Genomic DNA, 15,990 nt, shown 5'->3' with positions numbered 1-15,990 from the left:
TTAATTTTTTGTGTTTTTTATTAGACAAAACAATATTCAAATATTTAAAAACAGAAGTTTCGTAAACATACAGAATAATTCTTATTTACTCTTGCAGGAAAATTTCTCTCTTTTCGCACGGTTTTTCCTTTGCGTGCACTTTACTTATTGCACTCAATGATCAATTATTTATTCATCATCGGGAATTCAAAATGAAATAATTAGAACTAACCACACATTCATACAGTAGTGTGTAAAACTCGTACGGATTGTCCTTGCATATTCGAGCGATAAAAGCACTCATTTGCTCTTGTGCAAGTGGCAAACCGCAAAACAAAATACCGCAAAGCATAAAACTGCGAAACAAAATAGAATACTTTTGTATTTAATAATTGATTTTCATAAAATAACGCTTGAATCAATGCGTAAGCTTATTGAATCAATTTCTTTCAAATTTTGTGGATCGTCCCCAGTACGCATTTAAGTGACAGTTTTTATTGATTACAGACATACAAATTATTGTATCTGACATTTTACAAAACTGGACGTCCTTCAAAGCCGACTAAAAACCTGAACAAACTTATACAGGGATGTTCATATGAACATGTAGAACTACAATGGCGGAACCATGGGAAATTCACAGTGGGCAAAGAAATAGAAAGACCTGATTATAGAACAATTATAAACTCTGTTTTGTAAGTGTAGAACAAAACAATTTTTATTAAACATTCTGTATTTAATATGATTCTTGAAGAAATAGCTGTAGTATTGGAAAATTTTAAAACGAGTTGAAAAAACAAGCTTTTAATTACTGCAATTCTAGGACTAATTTCAAATTAACGAAAACGACAAAACCTGAAAGAAAATATTATGATTCATACATCAAAATAATAAATACAAAGTCTACATTTGCTGACGAGTGCATAATATTAAAACTAAATGTTTACGAAACTCCAGTCTTATCAATAGATATAATTGTGTAGAAGCTTATTTGGTTTTATAAATTATTTCAATTGGATTGAACTTTTACTACGATGCTGTCCATTTTTGGGGCGTAAATTACGAATTTTTTGTCCTCTGGTCTAATTTTTTGGACAAAATATGGCTATAACTAAAGAAGATTCAAATTCTGTGAGACTATCAAAAAATTCGTAATCTACGCTACGAAAAACATAAATATCTATGACCTCCTCCAGTCATGCTATGGTTATACTGTCCACAATACAACTCGAGAAATATTTTTGCAGAATTTTTGGGCTTAAATATTGCCATAGCTAAAAAACGCCCTAAAATGGATAGCGTCTGTAGTGTACTAAATTTTTTTTTTCTCATCAATTATTTATATTATCGATAAAGATCATTGAAAATTATATACTTATTTCCAATAAGTTAATTGTCATATAAATTTAAATTTTTAATATGGATAAATTATATTAATCTATAATTATCGACTAACTAATAATTTTTATGATATTATTAAATGTAAATAAAAATGTATTATTTATTTGTATGAATTAGATATTTAATAAACAATGATATTAATTTGAAAATACAATGTATTTAAAAAATTATTTCGTAACCTCAATTCTAATAATTTATTTATATATATATATTTTTTTTAATCTAAATTTTAAAACAAAGAATATTTATGATTTAAAATAGGTTTTTTTTTTATCAAAAAATATTAATGTTTTCTAAAACTAATGCGGGTGCTGGCAGACGTTCTGTATTAGACGTTCTGGATTTTAAAATTTTTAATACTTGCGACTATATTTTTTGACCTGAGTAATCGATTTTTGAAGGTTTCTAAAGCGCACTTATGGACACCTGGCCTAGATGAGTGTAAAACCATCGAATATCGATTATACATGCTCAAGAAACATAGGCAATAAGCAAATAATCTATTTTTCTCGAACTAAATTTTCAAAGTCCATACAGAAATTCTACCAGCATCTGCAGTAAGCTATAGAATTGTATATAGCAGAGAATATATCGTTAGATATATCGGTTTACTGATATAGTCTCTGTTTATAGTTAGCGTAATTCATTTCACCGACGAAATATCATTTTGAATTTATGCACATGATTTTGAAACATGATCAAAATTCAATGACGCTTTATATCTATATACTTATGCTACATTATCATCAAAAGCACGATTTTCTAATGAATCATTTTTTTCTTATCAGGTGAATATAATTAAAATTCAAAATCAATAGCTCTAATGTGAAGCCGTAAGGGTGAGGTGATATTGAAAAAAAAATAATGAAAATTTCACATTGACTCGTTCTACCTATTCTAACACGGTGCGAAATAAGAAACTTATTCACGCCCAAGGCACCTAACCCACCGAGGCTAGATTGGCAATTTTTGAACAATTTTCTCAAATTTTTAGTTTGTAAAAAAAAAAGTAGAATTAGTAAATGAACGCCCCTCACTTTATATAAAGTTATTTAAGAATCAATCTGTGAATCAGTGTTCATGAAAAAATTCAAAACATTGCATTGTTATATAAATTGACGATTGTAAACAAAATATATTAAATATACAAAGGGTATAAAAACGGAGTCATAAATTTTATTCCTCTGTCTAAAGTTTAGTTGTTTTTTGAACAAAAAGTGACTGTATGCTGTCTGTAAATGATTCACCAGTCATAATCAACGCAGAAACATCGTAGTAAAGTCTTTGTTCGTTTTAAAATAATATTACAAAACTCCTTTTGTGTGAAATTTCGCTATAAATTTCCACGAAAAACTAAATGAAATGAATGAACTCTTCAATCTTTTATTAATAATAACATAAAAGTTTATTTTTGTGAAGTGAAAAAAACAATTAAATTCAATTAAGTTTATAAAATTTAAAAAATCCTTTTCGTAATTTAAAGTGTAAAAAAGGCATTAAAAATCCAAAATTTTCATTGTTTTAAAATTCAAAAAACATTACAAGATTCAAATTGACCTTGAATTTTATACAAAAAATAAAAAGTAAATTTAATTTTTGATTATATGAATTGTAATTTTTATAAGATGTTTCAAATTCCAAAATTTTTATAAAAAATACATTATTCATGCTTAATTTTCAAATTACGTTACCATAGTAACAGGTGACGCCAGTGTTTGTTCCACCTTATTAATAAAAAGAAGATTTACATAAATCTCTTACAAATGTCAAAATTTTGAGGTTAACTGTTTTTTGTAGACTCGCCTACTTCAAAATATACAAATAATATCATGGAATGAATTCAAAAATAAGTACCCAGAGGATCACAAACTCCAAAATCACAATTTCAATGTAATTTTTACACAATAAATTATAAATAATTTTTAAGGATTTAAAATCTAAATTAAAATAACCAAAAATGAAACAACGAGTAAAGGTAATTTTTCTTTATTATTATATTCATTAATTGTTACGTAATTGCTACATGTTTATTTTCAATACAAACAATTTTTTTTTTATTTCTTTTAAATAAATTTATAGCCTTTTTTGTGTTGAAATTTGCTTATATAGAAGTTATTTGCATTTGTTTAGCAATTTTTTTTTGTTTGACCTAATTAAAAAATGTTTCTAAATATTTATTTATGTATGATTATTTATTTATTGAATAAAAAAACTTATTTAATTCAATTCTCAGAAATTATTTTTTACTTTATTTTATTTATGTTTTACGATTTTTTATGCAGTTAATTTTAATTAACCGGCTAACTATAAATAATCAAGCGATTAATTTATACAACAATTAGCCGGTTAATTAAAAAATAATTTTAAATATTAGTTATCTCAAAGTAAAAATATTAGGCGTTTTTATTGTGAAACATGAATCCATTAATTCAAGAGAAGTTTTTGTTTCTTAGAGCGCTGGGTTTTCCTTGAACGAAAGAGTACATGTAAACGATATTATACCTCCTAAAATAAAAGAAAATTTTTATAATTTTTCTTTCATTCTGTCGATTTTTGCAAGGTTAATCGTGGCGTTTTAAAAATTTTAGTATTACAGCCGAAAAGATATTTCACTTTAATTTTCAAAGTTATATGAATCAGAACTTTTATTACCCCAAAAGTGGTTAAAAGAGAGTTTTTTATCTTCTCTATTAAGATTTATTTAATGTCCGAATTTATTGAATTGCTTTTCTTCCATTAAAGATTAAAATGTCGCTAAATTTGTCGTTATTTTACACTACTTCCTCCTACCCACTAAAAGTTCTCGCCCAAAACTTGAATTTTGATTTTAAAATTTATAAATTACATGAAAATTACTGTTATTATTTCAAACACTTTCGAAATTGAAGGAATTTTAATTAATTTCCTATATTCAAATTATAAATTGTACATCAGATGTGGGGGAGGGGTGGGGGTTTTTTAAGTTACTTTAAAATGGTTTAAACAGTTTTTGTAAAAAGGCGGCAGTAGGGCATCTTACAATTTGCTAAATAATCCCAATCTATTTATTTTCAAATAACCATTTCGACCAATGCCTTAGCAGCATTGAGACGTCGAGCACTAAAACGCTGACTTTGGGTAGCGTTTTACCGAGTAGTAACCATTTTGCTTACCATTATGCCATAAACTTTCTGTTTGGTCTACATGAACAGACGCATGTTTTCCTAATTAAAAAAAAAAAATATAGCACCCAAAATTAGAAAGAAATACTAATATATTCTTCGAGGCTAAACAATAGTAAAACCTTGATTATTCTTTTAACACTGATTTTGTCAACTTTTATCTAACCAACCGTTAGGCAATAATTAGTAAGAAGTAAAAGCTTATCTTGTACTATGATGATAGTAACTACCCTGCCCTTTTTTTTTAGTAAACTTACATTTAAGAAATAAACCTGTGCAATTTTAATATTTTTGACACCAATACTTTATTTCTATTCCAATTCTTCCCAAAATGCGTATATTTTTCATATCTACTTTCATGCTGTATCCGCATATAACTTAAGTCTCAGAATTTTTGCTTGAATATATAAAATGTGCCTTAATGAACATTCGTCCACATAGAATAAGTCTAAGCATTAGGGTCAATTGAAATTTCATACTAAAAATCTATTTTATATGTTTAGACTGATACATCGGTACGAAATAGATTACGGAGATTTCCCGAAGATGATGTTCTACTATTAAATTACAATGACAAATATGACAAACACCGTAGGAAATCATCAAATTTACCAATTCCATCAGCGTACATGATGTTTTTATTAATATTAATTGTCGCTGTATTTATGGCCGTAATTGTAATTGAAAAAAAATTACCACCAGGCTTAAAAATTTCGGAAGAAGAACTATATCCAAATCGTTTTATTGCTGAACGAGCAATGGTTAATCTAATAAATCTAACAAAGTTCGGTCCACGTGTTGCTGGTAGCTATGAAAATGAAGTATTAGCGGTAAAATATCTAGTGGATGAAATTAAGAATGTGATAGCGAAATCAAATAAAAATTTACATTTTATTGAGTATAATGTACAACGATCTAGTGGTGCATTTCCGTTACATTTTCTGGATGGAATGACTAATGTTTATCGGGATGTTCAAAATGTTGTTGTTAAAGTATCACCGATAAAAGGATCTAATTCGAGTTTGTTGCTGAATTGTCATTTTGATACTGTTACTGATAGTCCTGGTAAGGATATTTTTGTTTAAATTTTCAATTTTTTACGTGGGGTAATTTATGCATATACCTAAAGAAGTTTAACATTAATTCAGAAGCAGAAAATGTAAAAATGGGGTCCATTTGACGATTTAGTATTTAGTTTCTATGATATGTCTCAAAATCCTGTACAAAGGGTCAAATCTCGGAGCAATTTTTTCGGTTGATGCATAGTTCATTTTCCCTCCTCTGTAAAATTTTCTGAATCCGTGTTTACAGTAATTTGAACAGAACAATAATATCACACTTAACCGATTTTTAGGAGCCAGTGACGATGGTGCTGCTTGTGCAGTAATGTTAGAACTCTTACGTATATTTTCACAATCCAATATTCCATTACGCCACAACATCATTTTATTATTCAACGGTGCCGAAGAAAATATAATGCAAGCATCACATGGATTTATCACTCAACATAAATGGGCTAAAGAAGTTAAAGCATTTATAAATTTAGAAGCTTGTGGTGCAGGTGGGCGTGAAATGTTATTTCAAGCAAACTCAAAAAATCCATGGATATTAGAAATCTATTCAAAAAATGCCCCGTATCCATATGGATCTTCACTAGCACAGGAAATATTTGAAAGTGGTTTAATACCAGGCGATACAGATTATCGAATTTTCCGTGATTTTGGTAACGTGTCTGGATTGGATTTTGTTTGGTCTAAAAATGGTTATGTTTATCATACATTGTTCGATGATGTTTATCAAGTTCCGGTGGGATCTTTACAGCGTACTGGCGATAATATACAAGCTTTAGTATTAGGGATAGTAAATGGGCATCAATTATCCGATATGTCGTTATACAGTTCAGGTGGACTCGTTTATTTTGATTTTTTGGGAGCATTTGTTGTACATTGGTCGGAGTTCATTGCAAATATTATTAATGCAAGTGTTTTATTATTATCGTTATATTCGATTTATCAAAATATGTTATTAGCTTCGAATGGTAAGTATCGATAGGCTTAATCACTTGTAAAGTTCGTTTGGTGTAAATTTTTAAAACAATGAGAGTAGGCTCTATTATAAACAGATGCTTTTACGATACTCGGAGTTTGAGGCAACGCAGAATGCCCATAGCTTCTCCGTCGAGACTTTTCCTATTTTCAAAAAATCGATGAGTCCTAGTTTTTATTTATTCATTCTATACGTGAATCTCTGTGTATTTATATTTCTATAGATACAAAAATCAAGAGTTGAGATTTTATTTCTCTTAGTCTGGCGAGAATGGCATTTCGGATGACCCCCTACTTTGCCTTGTAACAAGTTAACTTCAGAGATTCCTGAAAAATTAGATTTTGTTTATTTTCACCAGGCGAACTTAAGATTTACGCGAATGAGTGAAACATTCGTCTATGATTGAACTTATTATAACATGAAATATTTGTTTTTAGAAATTTCGCAAAGCCGTTACATAAAATTATTGTTAGGAAGTGCATTTACCCATTTTATAACATGGATTCTAGTGCTTATCGTAGTATTATTAATTGGTATCAGTCTTACACTATTAGGGCGTACAATGAGTTGGTTTACACGTCCATTTTGGTTATTATTTTTATATGTGGGACCCACAATTTGTGTGGCATTCTCCACAGTTTTATTTGCATCAAGAAAATATCAAAAGGTAAGGCAAAATTTTCTTGAAAAATAATGCATTTTTTTTAATTATTGAATTTTTTTTCAGAATATAAAATCACCTTGGACAAAATTCCAATTGTATTATGATGGAAACTTATTAATCTTTAACTTTGCCTTATTGGTGGGAATAATTTTCCGAATAAGGTCAGCGTTTATTCCATTAATATGGGTCATATTTCCAACAGTATGTAATTTACTACAAGGGCCAATATTTAAAACAAATCGAGGTAATAAAAATTTTATTATGTGCTTTTTTTCAAACAATATGTAGATTAGGTTAGGTTAGAGTGGCTTATCTGGAGTGAGTACCAAAATCACACTTAAACCATAGGGTCCGTTGTGATACCGAAAAGGTATCATTGGTTGGCTCATCCCAGACCTCTACTCAACGAGCTTTAGGTTGAAGAGGTCGTCGAATTAAGCTGGCTCAAGTGATTCCATCTCCTCATGGTAAAAGCTGGACAGTGACAGAGAAGATGAGACATCGTTTCCTACTCCTCCAAACTATGACAATTCTTGTAATGACCTTGGTGTACTCCAGTTGCCAGCGTACCTGCCACCTAGTCAGTGTCCTGTAATAGCCGCACTTATTTTGCTTAAAGTGGTTTTTTGGCGATATAAAATTTTCAGAGCGCCTACGATTGTTCTCAAACCATATCTGTCTTGTATCGATTTAAAATCAGTATTTGATATGGAGTAAAGATGTAGGCATCTTGGCTATAATCGAACCCAAAACTTCTTATGTTTTGGGCTCTTTCTACCCCTTCTTTTTCTGTAAACATGTTTTGATTTCTTTTTTTAGATTGGAAATGGCTTGTTTATCAAATGTTAGCACTTTCATTACCATTTATCCAATCATTTTATTTAACTTTGGGTGCATTTTATCTATTCATTCCAATAATGGGACGATCTGGTGCTGGAAATAATTCGGAATTAATGATTGCCGCCATGATTGGTTTAATATTTGTGGGATTATTCAGTTACTTAACACCGTTCATCACCTTAATACGAAATCCAGAACGTGTTTTTAGTTTATTAATTGGAATGTTTTTAATATCAATTAGTTTATTGATTTTAACACCATTAGGATTTCCATACTCTGGTGATCCAAATTCTCCATCACCTCAACGTTTTATGATTGTGGTAAGTTGTACTTTGATTAATTATGCTCGGAATTTCAACAAAATTTGATTGAATTATTAGAGTGTACATTAATTTTTAAACAAATTTTTAACCGAGGAAATTTTTTCTTAGAATACAAATCGTACATATTACGATTTATCCGGGAACGTACGTGGTGGCGATACAGGATATTGGGTTGTGGATTTAGATATAAATAGTCCAAATACTGTTAATAATTTTGTGCCAGAAATGAAAAATGCCAAACCCGTGGATCTTGATTGTGAATTAGAATTATATTGTGGATTACCATATTTATTACCAGTGCGACATTTTATATGGAAAACACATTGGATACCTGGACCAGCACCAAATTTACCAATTCCAACAACTTTTGATTATAATAAAATTGATTTGGAGAATGATATTATTCGATATCAAATTAATGTTACAGGTATAATTTACTGCACCGATTTAGGTTTTAACTTGTATGATAATATTATTTGCCTTTTTTTCGCAGGTCCCGATCATATTTGTGTAATGATTTCCCCATTACCGAATATAGACTTGTTGGAATGGAGCTTGGTCGATGGTCAACCTCTAGCAAGTGGTGAACTATGGAAAGGGCGACCCACATATTTTATTTATTACGCTTATGTAGCCAATCCAGTGCCTTTGACATTCGATATAGATTTTAAGGTAAGTTGGATAGATAATCTATGGCAAATTAAGATTTAACTTAAAAAAATTTTGAGCAGCAGAGTTTGATTACTATGGTCATATTTTCTGATCATTACCTGCTTCTTATTATTAAAGGAGGAGGAGAGCCTGGGGAGTTGATATTTCCAAAAGGAGTATTACCTCAAAAGTAATATTAATTCAATTCATAAATAAATTCTCATTGAATTTGGAGGTACTGTAGAGGTGCACAAAGTTTTAAAATCACGAAAAAACATGGTATTTCGGTATAAAAAGAGAAAGGAGCTGGGAAATTAATCCCATTTCAAAGTAAACAACCCCACATCGCGAATTTAATCTTATTTGTGCGCCTTTCCATTGACCTTCGATATAGCGTATAAGTTTTATATTTTCGGGGAATGAGAAACAAATGAAAACAAATTAAAATCGAATTATAAATACAAAATAAGTTATTGGTCCTTTTAGGTGCCTAAAAAATATAACATATTAAAACCTGTAATGGATATTGCTGTAACTAGTCATTACTTACATGGAAAAAATCAACGATCAAATATATTTAGTGAATTTCTTCAACAATTTCCACAATGGACAGCGATTACAGCGTGGACAGCATCATATGCATCATATCGGGTTTAATATAAATTATCTAACTAGTTTTTAGTCACAAATAAACAACTGGACACTACATACATACTCCTTGAAAGTTTTGATTTACTTATTCGGGAATAAAAATTTAAATATAAATACCATTAATGAGCTTGTTCAGAACGACAAAGATCTTAATAAGTTAGACATTAAGAATACCTTCTAAGTTTTCTAAACTTAGATATTCTCAATGTTGAACTTATTTTTACTAAGAACTGTGTTGTTTCAATAACAGTGAAGTGTTTTTTGGATCAGAATCGGATATGGAATTTAAAAAAAAAAAAAAACACAAAAATGACCGACTTATAGTTTGTAAAATATAAGAATATTCGCGTTCCGAATAAAATCTATGTATGTATTGTCCAGTTTTAGAAGTCTATGGTCTCGAATACTAAAAAAAAGAGATCATTATACTTTGTGTTACAAGTTTTTTTTATTAGACTTTTATTTAGATTGTTAATTATTCTAGTCTATTCCAAGCGATTTGATAGCGATTGAAGCGATTATAAATAAAAACAACAATTATTTACCAAAGAAGGAGGTTCTTTTTTAAATTTTTTTATTCGGTTAATAATTTTTAGGGTTTTTATGATAGGATTTTTGGTATATTCCATGATATGAATAACAAAGTATTCCTTTAATCAAAGAGAGACTCGAGTGCGTTCTACTAGACAGGATAATGATAGTGTATCAATACTTATAGAAACCAAATTGTTGACAATAGTTGCATTCAACCTTTCATCTGTCATTCAAAACATAGTGAAACTACAGAGATAGCCGAAGCATAACGAAGCAGTTCGAATTGTGGTTTTTTAACCGACTTTACTGAAGTAATGAGAAAAACTCGCACAGCTGTTATTAACAACCCTTAGTAAATCTTGGTTATTTTGATATACCTTCTTATTCATATCGTAGAATAATCGTTCGGTTTATTTTACAGGCACTTAACTACTTTGCCGTCCTAAAATATAACCTGATGTGATTGACACATATGTAAAATTCCAAAAAAAAGTAGTGATGCTCAAAAATTACATATATTTAAACCTATTTGATATACAAATTATATACTTAGGGAAATCAGCGTGCTTTTATGAGTTTTTGTTAGATATATTGGTTTTTGTATATATCAAAATTTCCATAACCAATAATTTGGTTTGATAAATTAGTGATTTTTAAATTAATATTATGAGAAATAGTATAGGGGTAACTCTTAGATGCGTTCACTTCTTATGATTTTGTTTCACACCAGAAAAAGTCCTCTTTAATACCGATAAAATTTTATTAAGTGCTTAAAACGTCACATTGTATACATTCCCTAAGCTTTACAAAAAAGCGTTAAAATATTGGGAACTTTAAAATATGTGATATTGAACTTTTGAACGATGTGCATCGTTTTCAAAACGTACTGAGGAATTCCAACTTAATCCAGCTTAAAGTTAATTGTATTCGCAATATTGACTAAGCATTCTTTTTGGTCAAAGTATTTTGAGAGGAATTTTTTTGCTTTCCAAAATCATACAAAAAAGAAAACAATTCTCCCACCGCTTATTTTATTCCATGACTTAATTTGAAGAATTTTCCTCCATTTACTACACGCATTTAAGGGCTACCCGATAGTTTCAGACTAACAATAACGATAAGTGATTTAGTATGATTTTAAATCGTACTCTTAGTTTCGGATTGGTGATTTTTATTTATAGAAATATTGCAAATTTTTAAGAATAAAATTGTACAAATTAATAGATTTTATAGAATTTTCCAGAAAGAGTTTTTCCGTTAATTTCACGGTGGTGGGTCGTTGTTGTTTTTATTATTTGTAAATTTGTTAATACCTAGTCAAAATATACATTTTTAATATATAAAATAGGGGTTCGTTTAATTTTGTCCCAATTAAACAAAGGGTGTTTGGTGTTGTGTAGTTTTTTGTGTTCAAAACCTGAATACTATTTTTGGAAAATTCTATATAATTTATGGTTTCTTGTTTCCTTAAAAATTAGTTTTGATGACGTGATATAATCTCAATCAGTACAGCCTTTAATTTACATGTTAAAGTTTCGCCCGAGCAAAGATAAATGTATGTTTATTTGTGCAATATCCCGCATAGAATTTGTCTAGCATGTCAATCAGTAAGCAGAGGTGGATTAAAAAATTTCGCGCCCATAGACAGTTTTAAAAATTCCATGATAAAATTATCAATAAAGGACATTTTTTAGTTCTTTAGTTTCATATTTCTTCTCTTAAATTCTCGCCTCTTTTGAAGTTCAACTATAAGTCTGTCAATAATTACTAGACATACTGTCACTCTGAATGTTCCACCACCAGATAATGATGAGAAGTAATATCTTATGAGGAGTAATATCTTCGGCAGATTCATCTGCTGTGAGCTTTCTCTTCTGTATCCTCTTTGTATCCTAATCATATTCTTTGACTAATACGAGTTCCAAGGGTTGCTGTTCATTTGTATTTAAATTTCCCCCTCTCCAGAAATTGTATTATGAATTAAACTGTCATACATTTAAATAACTGTACAAATGCCAATATCAACGAACTGTAATTTTTTGTATGATGACTTACACAATTAATTTTATGTTTTTTTACAATTTTTCCACTCCAGTACACCTTTGTAAGCTCGCGCTTGTATGCACATACCTACCTTGCCTTATGGATAATCCACTCTGAATTAATTGTTTCGGGCTAATTAAGTTTTTTGTTTGCTCGGATATGTATGCAGGATTTGGCTTCTAAAATTAATTTATAAAGAAACATATTCCAGTATTTTAGAAAAATTTGTTTCGATGATTATATCGAATATAAAAATAATTCATTCATAAAACAAAAAACACATTTTTTAGAATTCAAATTTGCGCATCGTGTAATTTCAAAATCAAAATTTGCTTCGTAAATATTTGTGCCAAAAGTTTTCAATAGATTGAACAACTTTTAAATAAAACTTTTTTGCTTTTTTGATAACAAAAAAACAGTATTCTTAAAACAACATATCAATAAAATTCGTATCAAAATTTTTGAATGAACAAAATATTCGAAAAATAAATTGTGATATTTAAAGACAAAAATTGGATAATTTTTATTTTGGGTTTTAAGCAATTTTTTGATAATAGCAATAAATTACAAAAAAAAACTAACATTAGCTTTATTTCTAAAGAAAATTTACAAGGGAAAAAGACAATATTTCTTACTGAAATAATTATTGCACATGTATTTTGAAGTTTTTGACTTGTATATATTAAGATTTTGAACTTTTGGTCTAAAAATATTAAAAAATGGTGATCAGACATTCTCTGGCTTCTATTACCACAAAACTTGATTCGAATGTGTAGAGTTTCTTCACCAAATAGTAAACCTAGTCAACCTGGTAAAATCTGTTTTTATCTACATTCTTCAATATTTTCAAGTTATTATTCTTGAATTTAATTATGAAGACCAAACATTCATTAAATTGCTTTACAGTAAAAGCATCGTTCGACTGAGTTGAGTTTCAAGAAGTTTTATCTATTTTTTAGTAATCTCAAATTCTGTAAAAAAAAGTGTCATCCTAAAATATTTTAAAACCTGGTGGAATGTGTTTCTTAGGTGTCAAATATCATTCATAAACCTTGAGATAGTTGAGTAAATGAGTCTTTTTGTTAATAAACAATTAATTGTTAATTAAATAGAACGGTCCATGTACAAGTTGACTTAAAAAATTAATAAATAGGCAATTTATATTACGTATGTGTTATACATGTATAAGATTATGTTTTTCATGACTGATAAGTGGCTTATTTATTAATATTTCAAGTTGTACATGGACCGTTCCATTTAATTAACTATTAATTGTTTATTAACAAATATAAACATTTACGCAGTTAACTCATGCTTTACAACTGATAGTTGACATCTAAGAAGCACATTCCACCAGGTTTTAACAAAAAGTGAACGGTTTATTTCATTTTCCTTAATCTGTTACTTCTTTGACTGTTGATTTTGGTGAAAGAATATTATCCAAAATTTTACATCTAGGGAAGGGGGATTTCTGATCACCATAGTTAAATTTAAAAAAAAAAGAGATAAAATATATTGTTATTATTATTCTTTATGGATAAAACAATTAGGAATGTAAAAAAGCCCCAATTGATAAGCCTAAATTAGGATAATTACTAACTGACAGGAACCAACTTTTACGTTTAGAAACGCGTGATTTGAAATATGTAGATTTGAAATATTATCTTTTGTTGCGACAATTGTTATTATCTTTAGGCGCTTACCTAATAAACATTTTTCTTAGCGCTTAGTCCAAATAACTAATAGCAAAGAATTCCTATCATTTTTCGTTTCCACTAAACAACTAAATTGCACGATTTTGTTTTTCTTTTAGCATTCCCACTTGCATTAGGATTTCGATATACTTTTCTACACTTTTGCACTGTTTTTAAATTTACCTTAAACAAGAATAGTCGATTGTATCCATTCGTTTTTCACATTCTAAAGGTTTTTCGAATTTCGTCCACTAGAGAAACTTTATAGAGAAACTTTAATTTAAGTTTGAGAACTGGGAAACACTTTTTTGTTATTGTTATTCAACAAAATTAAACTTTTGTTGAAATCAAAACTACGAAGGTCGTGGCTACTCTAGCCCCTATAGGTTCGTTCTTTCTTGAAATCGGTCGGAGATAAATTTTGGACGGTTTCCAATAATTTTATTAGGCGAGTCGGTATCAAATTGACTCGAAAAATTTATTTGATGTATTTTATGAGCGGAAGAGTGTTATTGTTTTGGTGGGTTATAAATTGTAAATACATTTTCGATGTGGGAAATTAGGATGGGATGCAATCGATTATCAAATTAACTTTGTATTTTTATTTTTAATTCTATATTTTCTAACTTAAAAATATTTCAAAAGTACTTAATTAATTATTAAATAATTCTAAGCTACAAATAAAAATAAAAATTTATACCTTTAAAATTTATTAGTAATTTTATTATCAAAACAAGTTTACAAAAATACAAATCGACAACATTTTAGCACAGATCAAATAGAAAAATTATTAGATTTACTTTAAAATATTTAAATTTAAAGAAAAGCAAGCGCTCAAATTTGTTTATGGATCTTTTTGATAAAATTTAGATACCATGTTTTATCTATTTAAATAAATATACAAGGTGTATCAGTATATGCGAAAATTATTTTGGTAGTTAGTAGTTTCTACTATAAAAGGTCAAAAGAATCCGTGTCCAAATCATATTACGGTTGCCAAGAGTGTTGTACCGACTGATGTTTGAAAATGACAACTCTTTTTGTTCTTAGATCCTTTACGAAAAGAGAATGTTTCCAAATCCATCAGCTAAATGTCCAAATATCTATCTCAATTATAAAACGATCATGATTTTCGAGTTTTTTGGGTTCAATTTACGTTATTTAGTAACTTTCATTCAAATTGAAAAAAGCTTTGTTTGATCCTTTCGATTTTTTTAAGAAAAGAAAATTGCTGAGAAAATTTTGCTCCATCCGGTTTGTCTGAAACTCTCTATAAAGTACTTTAGACTTAAAAGCTCAAAAATCATGTTTATTTGACGATTGGGCAAGGTATTTTTGACATATTTAGCCATTTTAGAGAAACATTTAATACATTTCATAAATTGAAAATCAACGTAGGAGTTATAATATACTATTTAACTACCCACAGCTTCCACTTTTATATAAATTAAATATGTTCAATGAATTAAATATGACTCTTTGTTTTGGCGTAAAAGATCGGAAAATCGCAAAAAAAAAACTTTTTAACTTTTTGTTGAAAATTATTTAAAGCAACCTTTTTTCCGCATATATTTCGAATCATCCTATATTTTAAATTCTACTTATTTTTAGAGAATAACCAGCTAATTTAAAATATAAATAAAAAAAAATACAATTACAATACTTAGTAAAAATAAATAAAGCGATTAGTTAAAAAAAAACAAGGTTATTGAATATAATATACAGGATCTCCCAAAACTACCGCAACGAAGATTAGAACTATATAGAGGTAAAATTCTAAACAAAAAGTTAGTTTACAGTTTATTGACTCGATGTTCCATTAACGAGATATTGTTTCGCTTAAGGGAAGAGGGAAAATAAAAGTGCATCGGATTAAATGCAACAAGGACGTGCGTTACCTTTAGGACACCCAGTATATTTCACATATACAGGGTATAAAAAGAATTTAGAGCATTTGTAGTAAATGTTTGACTATTAATGGAGACATTCTCAAAATTACAAAC

At 28.8% G+C, this 15,990-nt stretch overlaps 1 protein-coding gene across 1 annotated transcript; it reads left to right on the top strand.

The window, feature by feature from the left end:
• The first annotated feature begins 3,094 nt into the window (after positions 1-3,094).
• LOC123299161 (endoplasmic reticulum metallopeptidase 1-like) lies at positions 3,095-9,854 on the top strand. The gene is made up of 9 exons (XM_044881428.1): positions 3,095-3,355; positions 5,045-5,606; positions 5,896-6,579; positions 7,025-7,254; positions 7,315-7,495; positions 8,071-8,411; positions 8,523-8,841; positions 8,908-9,086; positions 9,552-9,854. Exons 1-9 carry the CDS (start codon positions 3,338-3,340, stop codon positions 9,720-9,722), a joined length of 2,685 nt encoding a protein of 894 aa, XP_044737363.1. The 5' UTR covers positions 3,095-3,337; the 3' UTR covers positions 9,723-9,854.
• The last annotated feature ends 6,136 nt before the right edge of the window (positions 9,855-15,990 follow it).

The sequence above is a fragment of the Chrysoperla carnea genome, chromosome 4, assembly GCF_905475395.1.
Source record: "Chrysoperla carnea chromosome 4, inChrCarn1.1, whole genome shotgun sequence".
Classification (NCBI taxonomy): domain Eukaryota; kingdom Metazoa; phylum Arthropoda; class Insecta; order Neuroptera; family Chrysopidae; genus Chrysoperla; species Chrysoperla carnea.
The sequence above is the reverse complement of the archived record's forward strand: the minus strand, read 5'-3'. Positions and strand labels throughout refer to the sequence as shown.

What these genes read in the sequence shown, in the direction of transcription:
- LOC123299161 (XM_044881428.1), top strand. An exon ending in TACTGTTACTGATAGTCCTG is followed by an intron (nt 5,607 to 5,895) that starts GTAAGGATATTT and finishes ACCGATTTTTAG; the next exon opens with GAGCCAGTGACGATGGTGCT. An exon ending in TATGTTATTAGCTTCGAATG is followed by an intron (nt 6,580 to 7,024) that starts GTAAGTATCGAT and finishes ATTTGTTTTTAG; the next exon opens with AAATTTCGCAAAGCCGTTAC.